We start from the raw sequence: 8,441 nt of genomic DNA on the forward strand, positions 1-8,441 counted from the left end.
GTCACTGATATGCTTTTGATTTTTGTTTGACTTTTGGTAGCTTCTTGATGAATCACCACATTCATAGGAACCGTGGGTTCTACCTCAGATCCGCTTGAAGAAGGTATCGCTCCTACAATTATTTATTGTTGATTTTCCCTTGTTGTTTAGGTGTTTTGGAAAATTAGGAATGAGGTGTATATAGCCACACTCTAGACAATATCCAAATACTATGTTCTTTGCCTGAGGACAATTTCTTGTCCAATGATCACGTCCACACTCGTAGCATGGCCCTACCGCTTATTTAGCTGGTGGTGCAACCAATGGTTATTCTTGCCTGGTAAGAATGGTCTTTGAGCCATACTCTTGATTGGCTATGAATATAAGCGTTGGTGCAACCAAAGTTGGTCATTGATGTGAAGTGTGGAAGGCAATGATAAGGGAGTCAATATGTGCATGACAAAGTGCAAAAGTAGATGTGAAGACACTGGGCAAGCAAGGGGGTTGGGGTATTGTATACTTAATGTGGTTCTATAGGTCAAAAAGGTTCCAAAACAGGCCAATTGGGATGGTAGGTCCAGTTGTTTGAAGTGTGGGAAGTGTGTCTTGAGCCGTAGTGCTTGAGATTCTCTAGAAGCAGGTTTAGACAACTCCTCCAACAAAGCTACGGTGTGAAACATATCAATGTTTAAAGATGGAAGGTTTTGCAGACCGCGATGGACAGGGTAGGTGTAGGTGGCTAGAGCTGGTGTGAGAGGATAGATGCAAATTGTTGGTATTATGGATGATGTCGGTCTTTCTAGATTGTCCCATCGGAGCTCAAACAGACAAGTTATGACCATCTGAAGATTTATCACGAGCTAGTTGTGGGGCAAATTAGCCACATCGGTAAATGTATCATCTGGTGTTTCTTGAGATAGTGTGTGATGTATGGAGTTGCTAGGAACTGATGGCTTGTCAACCAGATTCCCAAGCAGCAAGATTTGGTAGGTTGAAGTTGGGATCCAAAGTCGAGCAGGTGGGTGCAGGTGTTTTTTACAGTTTTCAGACTTCATTCGAGGCCACGACAAAGTCTGAAGGCAATAAGTTTTGCACGGCTTGGAGTCGACTGGTGAACCCTCGGCCAGGCTTAGCATCTTGGGAGTCCGATCCTTGAGCAGGGAATGGCATCAGTTCAAAAGTAGTACAAAAAGGGAGGTTTTCTAAGGCTTTGTGGGATGTTTTTTGAGTTTGAGGAGTTGATTAATTGGGCCGGTGCCATGTGGCTCCGATGTTGGCCAATAGGAGAAGCTATATATTCCAAAGCGTGACCCATAAGGGGTGTATAAGGAAGGAGAGAGAGGAGGATCTCTCTTGGCTATGGTGGCGTTCTATGTGCAGTGCACTATGGCCAATAGGTGGCCAATGGGCATTGGCACCGATTTTGTGGCGGTGGATAGGGGCGGATGCTGTCGATCGCTAACGACCTTGGTGTAGCACAAAGCTGACATGGCAACGTAGCCCGCGCTAAGGGGCAGTTCACACGGGCCCGAGGCCCCCTCAATTTTTTGAAAGCAAAGAGGCCCCGACTAGCAAGCTCACTAGTGCTAAGGGGAGGGGGATAGAAGCTTGGAAGCTCCAAAGTGGGATTCAGAGGGCACTTGAGAGGTGGTCAAAGCCGATCAAAGGGTGAAAGCCCCAAGGTGAAAAAAAGAGAGATTGAGAGAGAGAAATAAAAACATTACTATTCCCAAGTGCCTAGGGACACTAGCGATGTCGCTAGTGCCCCCCCACAAGCACAACAGAGAGTAGCTAGAGAGAGCAAGTGATCACCTATCCAAATGTTTTCCAAATTGAGATGCCAAGTGGCCCAATCAGAGGGCAAATTCCAAAATTGTATAAGGCCCCTTACAACAGGGATTTTTTGAGTCATTTTAAGGGCTTTTGGAGCCGTTTTGGAGCCTATAGAGTGAGTTTTTGACAGAGGAGTGTGTCTATCAAATCCCTTTGTGTTTTTTCATGGAATGAGCCATAGATTTGGCATTGGAAGCTTTGTAAGTGTTCTCTTGAAGCATAGTCAAGCCCAATTTTGTATCGTTTCTCCTTCCCCTCTCCTCTCTCATGCTCTTGTGGTATCTCACGGTGTTGGTAGTGTTGTGGTCTTGTGGAGTGAGTGAGCATTGGGAAGCGTGCAAACAATACTCTACTAGTGCAAATTGTATCTTTTGAAGATTTTTTTGAGAAGATAGGGGTGTTGTGAAGGCCATGAGTTATAGAGAGGCATTTGTGTGTGTACTAGGTGTATTCCCCCATTCCCCCTCTCTAGCGTGTTCTCCTCCATGGAATAACGATTCCTCATGGGTTGTGGCACTTACTGAGTTGGTTGAGTGTAGTTGACTACCACTCTACTGTTGTTCAAAAGAGGTGGTTGTTGCCCTAACATATGTTGTGGCACTTGCAAAAGGATGTGCCCAACAAGGCCAGTCGAGGAAGCTTTACTCCATTTGCAATGGATACAAAGAGATGGCACCTCCCAATCCGTAATTGCTTTTGTTAGTGTGCTCAATGAAAATAGCCACTCAGATTTAGTGGATGAGGAGCCTTATATCTTTTGAGAGCACGAGGGAGAAATATGGAGGCCTGTGGCATACACAAGAAGCTGACGTCAGTGAAGTAGCATGGTGAGATTCTTGGTTAGTAAGGTGTGGGCTCCTTTCAAACTATGCAAAATGATAGTAATTCCTTGAATTTTGTGAGGTTAGGGCAGTCAATGAACTCTATACAAGTGCTTTTGGATCATTCTATGACACAAAAATCAGGTATGCTACTTAGCATCTAGTACCATTCACTGGATTGTAGCGTATTCAACAATGACAATTCATGAGTGCATTCTTCCAAATGGTTAGTGGGATAGTGTCTGCTTGTTGCTGCAATGCTTTTACTGTAATACATGTAACTTTCTCAAGGCACTCTGAAAAGATCGGTAGATTTCACCGTTGAAGGTGATAGATCTTTCTTAACAAGTTTACCTACGATCGCAAATGAACGATCGTAGTTTCTATAGTAAGTACTCTGTGAGAAAGGTGAAGAGTGACAGAGGATCCTACCATTCCACATCACTGCAGAAGCTGGCTGTATGGGCATCATCAAGACCATAAGAGGACGGGAGAGCTTGCATTCTGAAAACCCTACCTAATGCGATGGGAGATAAGTTCTGCCTACATAAAAACCAATCAATGAATACTAGTTTACTGTTGAAACTTTGCAAGCACATAAGTTGCTCTCTGCAAATATCCGCAGCCTATGGGTAAATTTGGATAGTCCAGGAATATCATTGCCATTAATTGACTGTGAAATGAGAGAGAAAAGGTCCCTTTATCACCTTCTGCAGAAAGCGAAGCCAAAAGGTCGGTGAGCTAACTCACTATTACCACTGACGAGTCCACTTATCACTCCGTGTCCGAGAAGATCGGCTATGGTGCTCTTTGCTGTTGCTGATGTACATGACTGCAGGAAAAGTATTTGCATTCCCTTGACATGGCACACTCATACGACGGTTTCCATGATTGCAACGGGTTGGATTGCTAAACTTTGGATGAAGCAGCATGTTCACCAGCGTTAACTACATTACACTTTAAAATTTGGCATGAGAATTATTGCTTTTAGAAAAGAGGTTATGACTACTACCAGGATCTGTTGCACTATTGACACTCTTTGACCTGCTCATACACACAATGGGCACATTGAGCACGGGGGCTACCCGCATCCTGTACATGCTGCCATTGTAAGAGGATGATCTTTCAAGGACTCTCCAGCCTTCTCTTTGGCGCATGATTTTGAGCTGATCATACTTCCTTCGCAAACTCTTTGGGCTGTAGGAACTCATGTTGCTTCTGTCCAAGCCCTTTACTCTTGAAACACTCAAGCTTCTAAGTCCATTCGTTACTGTTTTCAATGCAGCATGTTGCCCCTTCGAGCTTCCATTAGCCGCATTCAGCAAAACACATGATTCCCTGCATTGCACTTGTGAAAAATTCTTGAGTGTATGAATATTCCCCTCAGAGCTCCGCATTCCAACAGATGATCTTATTGCATCCTCACTCCTCCCTGATACACTTAGCTCATGTGGAAGTGCTGATCTATACTTAACTTTTTCTGCTCTTTTCACCTTCCTCCTTGTAAGCCTGGCATATGTGAAATTCACGTCCCCTGTAACTGCACATGAGCAAATGGACCTTGCCAGCCTCTTCAATAAAACGAGGCACTTGAGCTTGACGGAGCATCTTGAAGCTTTCAGAGATGCGGGTAGGATCAAGTCCGAGGACTTGATAACTATATTGTCTGCATTCGTGTCATTATGGATGATAGCTTTGGCTGGTTTGCCCAAGAGAGTAGAGCTCCTTGCAGGGGCTTTTACCTCATCAACCTCATCGTGGGGATTGCGGCTATCGTCAAATCCATCAATAAATTCAGGCACATAAAGGGGGAGAAGCTTGCCTTCAGAGAAGAGCTGATCTGCAGCTAGCATGTTATGCCCAACGTCATGAGCAGTACCCCCATGTACTGACGTGACAGACAATACAAACTCAAATTCAGACATTGCATTTCCATCACTAGATCTCTCCTTCGTTTTCAGCTGATGATCAGTGCAAGGCTTGGCAGCGTTATCATCAAGCTGCTGGAGGGACAACCTGCCAGAACTATTGCGGGATGGGGCCGTGCAAGCTTGATCCATTGATCGAAGGCCTTCTGATTCTACAAAATTGTAAGTCTCTGCTCTCTCGCGCGCGCGCGCGCACACACACACACACACACACACACAGAGAGAGAGAGAGAGAGAGAGAGAGAGAGAGAGAGAGAGAGTACCTTAAAACACATTGTGAGTTGGAGATGAATCACTTGACGCTTGCAGATAGCAGCGCTGTAAAGCCCATCTTTCCGTGCTGCAGTTTGTCTCGACTCTCTCCCTCATGTGCACAGAGCTTTAGTCTAATCTAATAATGCATAACGTCATATGGATCCCCAATTCAAACAGGATTCGCAATTTCGCATCAAGCCTCATAGCCACAGAGCGTTCCATGCCAGCCAAGGTCTCTCGTCTATTTTGTTTTTACCGCAACTAAAGCACAATGTCGCTAAGAGCTTTCACCTATGAACGCGATGAAATAGACGGCATTTCAAACGGATACTTCACAAGCGAGTTACAAGTTTGAGAAGAAAATAAGAGAGTAAACACTAATGTGCAAAAATATCATGACATTTATTATCCAAAAAATCTTTTAAAATCCTTACGAAAGTTAGCTTTTATACTTTAACCAAAGGTTTTGAGTTAGAAAATGAGAAATTCTCTAACTCTCTTGTAGCTTACAATTTCACTGATACAATCTGAAACCATTTAGTCCCACTCTGTCTGGCTCATAATCACAAAACTGTTTACAAACTAAGTCCAAAAATCAAAGAATTACAAAGGCTTAAGGCTATAAATATCCAAATTGATAAAAAAAAGTGAGAGATTACATCAGAGGCTTTATATATATACTTTGATGTTCAATACCGTGGCCTGATTTCAAAAAAGGATCTTTGGCTCACCAAGTAAAGAAAAACCTACTTTGAATCGGGAGAGTTTGAGTTCAAGTTATTATTACCTCCACATAAATTTGTTTGCTTTGAAATCATAGGTATCCACAACACATATAAACATGTCCACTTGCATCAACCTAACAACTAGACCTACCTGCTTCAAAGAAATGTTGGGACTTGTCACACAACCTACGATAGAGACAGGCTCTAAGTTTGTGGGCGAGTATTAGCTCGTAGGGTGAGAGCCAATGAGGTCACATGCAGAGTGAAGTATGAGTTTGCATGGGCAAGTTGTCTTTTATATATATGTATAAGGCTTGATTTAATAGAATCTTTTTTTGGAATCTACCTCTTGTATGGTGCAATGTAAAGACGAGGGTCCTGGGACAAGGGTATGTCATAAGTCTAGCCAAAGGGTAGAGGTCATCGGGAAGGGCCTTGGAAGGTTAGAGGCATGTCGGTCTCCCCTTCCTTTCACATTGGAATCAGAGCTATGGCATCGAACACTTGAGTGATAAGCTTGCTTACACACACTCACACACTTGCACCATGTTTCTCTTTCATCCACCCTAGCTAGCACAATCCAAATCCTAACAGATACATACTATTGTGGCTGTCAACACGGACCCTTGATCGTGCAAGCAAAGGAATGACTATAATATGTTGTATTCCCAACAAATAATAGAAGTAGTTAAAAAAAATATCCTCAAAAAATGATATAAAACTTTTAGACTGTCACAATGAAACTCAAAAAACAAACACTAAACATATGTAGGAGTGGTCACCACCTATATAGTAGTCTTTGTGATGCCATTCAATAGTAGTTGACCTTCTTAAGTGCTTGCAACTCTGCATCGCTATTTTTTCCCTTTGTAGCATCAATGATCATTCAAAAAACTATACAATGTTTTTCTTTGTTTGTAGAGTACATTTCTTTAATGAATGCTTGCCAAGCAACAATTTTGTGATTCCATTCCCACACACAAAACATTTACTCTAGCATGTGAGCTTGAAAGGGGAACATTGGGACATTCAAAGCAACAAAAAACTCTTTCTTGACTAAGGGTGTCTTCTCCCCTATCCATGTGCAATCTTATATCATCTTCATCCCCAACACTTTGACGTATTTCATGTCTCATTTTAAATGGTACTATCTGCATTAAGCTTCAACTGTAGCTTTCTCTGGGTCTACATCGTGTAAAGGTCTTCCCCTAGAAGAAGGAAGACTACATTCCAACAATAAGAGAAATGTTTCATTTGATAGAAAATAAAAAAACCCAACACCCAACAGACTTTTAATTAAATATACACAAGTCATTGAATACTAATCACTACTTTCATACATTGGAAAATATATATATTCACGTATAAACACATAATTATTTCTTAACTTTAGGCATGACAATGTATTTGTCTCCTTGAGTTTCAATATACCAAGTTTATGGCTCAATCAAGCTATCTACTCAGACGTTGCCCTTAACTATCCTACATCATGACACGAGATAGGTAAGGGTAGTGCCCTCGAAGGACTTGCAATAGATACAATCAATTACTGAAAAGCAAAAAGAGGATAATAACATTCATTAAAGCTTAGCAAAAGCTTGATTTGTACATCCTAGAGCAAGACAAGAACTCTAAAGCCTATGATGCCATTCCTTGTCTGCACATGGACATTGCCCTTAAGCATCCCGTGTCGGCGCGGAACCATTTAGGGAAGCGTCATGATTGTTATATTTGAACTTTAAGGGACTCAAACTATAAACTATTCTAATATCCATCATGTGCAAGTTGAGCAGCTCAAGAACATAGTAGCAAAGTGAGGCCATGCTGTAACCTATACGGCGTCGACATAGTACACCTTAGGGCCATGTCATCAAATTGAAATGGAAAGATTTCTTTTTCCCTTTCCAAGCTCAACAGACAACGTATCAACCCTATCATGTGAGCATTGCAAGCTCTCCTATGACAACATATTTTCTACCCTTAACCCTCCCGCGTCGACGCAGTACTGATTAGGGCAATGTCCCATTTAAAGTATAGTTTGCATCATGAGTGAACTGAGACTGGATGTGTTCTTCACTTTATCTTCCCACGCCTACATAAAGTTCATAGACATGAAAACATCCCATTATAAAGTTTGTCTGCTTGAAACTTTCGATGAGTTGCATCTTCTCGTATCCTGCCCATAACGCTCCCACGTCGACGTGGTACTGCTTAGGCAATGTCCCACCATCTACATAAAGTTCATAGACATGAAACCATCCGATTAAAAAATATGATTGCTTGAAACTTCTGACGAGTTGCAACCTCTCGTTTCCTACCCATAACGCTCCCGCGCCGATGCCGTATTGCTTAGGCAATGTCCCACCATCTACATGAAGTTCATAGACATGAAACCATCCGATTAAAAAACATGATTGCTTGAAACTTCTGATGAGTTGCGACCTCCCGTTTCCTGCCCATAACGCTCCCGCGCTGACGCGGTACTGCTTAGGGCAATATCCCACCGACTACATAAAGTTCTTAGACATGAAAACATACCATTATAAAATATGTTTCCTTGAAACTTTCGACGAGTTGCAACTTCCCATTTCCTACCAATAACGCTCCCGCGTCGACGCGGTACTGCTTAGGGCAATGTCCCAGACTGTTAGAAGTTTTCTATAGGATTAACACTAAGTGAAGATTAATTTTCTTTAACAACGAAACACTGTTTGAGCTGTTTTTTGCAAGTAAGCACTTTGTGAACTGCCGTTTTCTATCAGGCGAAACCATTTTCTACCCAGGGCAAAGCCCCCGTTTTCTACTCAGGGAAAAGCCCTTCATAAACATGGCTTCGCATACCGCACCTGCAAGTATTACACAGGGCAATGCCCTTTATTGGGTTTTATTTTCTGTCGTTC

The 8,441-nt window shown here is 42.4% G+C and overlaps 1 protein-coding gene across 1 annotated transcript; it reads right to left on the minus strand.

Moving 5' to 3' along the window:
- Positions 1 to 2,773: 2,773 nt before the first annotated feature.
- Positions 2,774 to 5,028, minus strand: LOC147453361 (uncharacterized). Its single transcript, XM_086517116.1, has 2 exons — positions 4,825 to 5,028; positions 2,774 to 4,713 (listed from the first exon to the last, which is right to left on the minus strand). The coding sequence occupies exon 2, from the start codon at positions 4,691 to 4,693 to the stop codon at positions 3,593 to 3,595; it is 1,101 nt and encodes a 366-aa protein (XP_086373242.1). The 5' UTR covers positions 4,694 to 4,713; positions 4,825 to 5,028; the 3' UTR covers positions 2,774 to 3,592.
- Between the last annotated feature and the right edge of the window lie 3,413 nt (positions 5,029 to 8,441).

Source organism: Adiantum capillus-veneris, chromosome 7 (genome assembly GCF_014529385.1).
Source record: "Adiantum capillus-veneris isolate H3 chromosome 7, ASM1452938v2, whole genome shotgun sequence".
NCBI lineage: Eukaryota > Viridiplantae > Streptophyta > Polypodiopsida > Polypodiales > Pteridaceae > Adiantum > Adiantum capillus-veneris.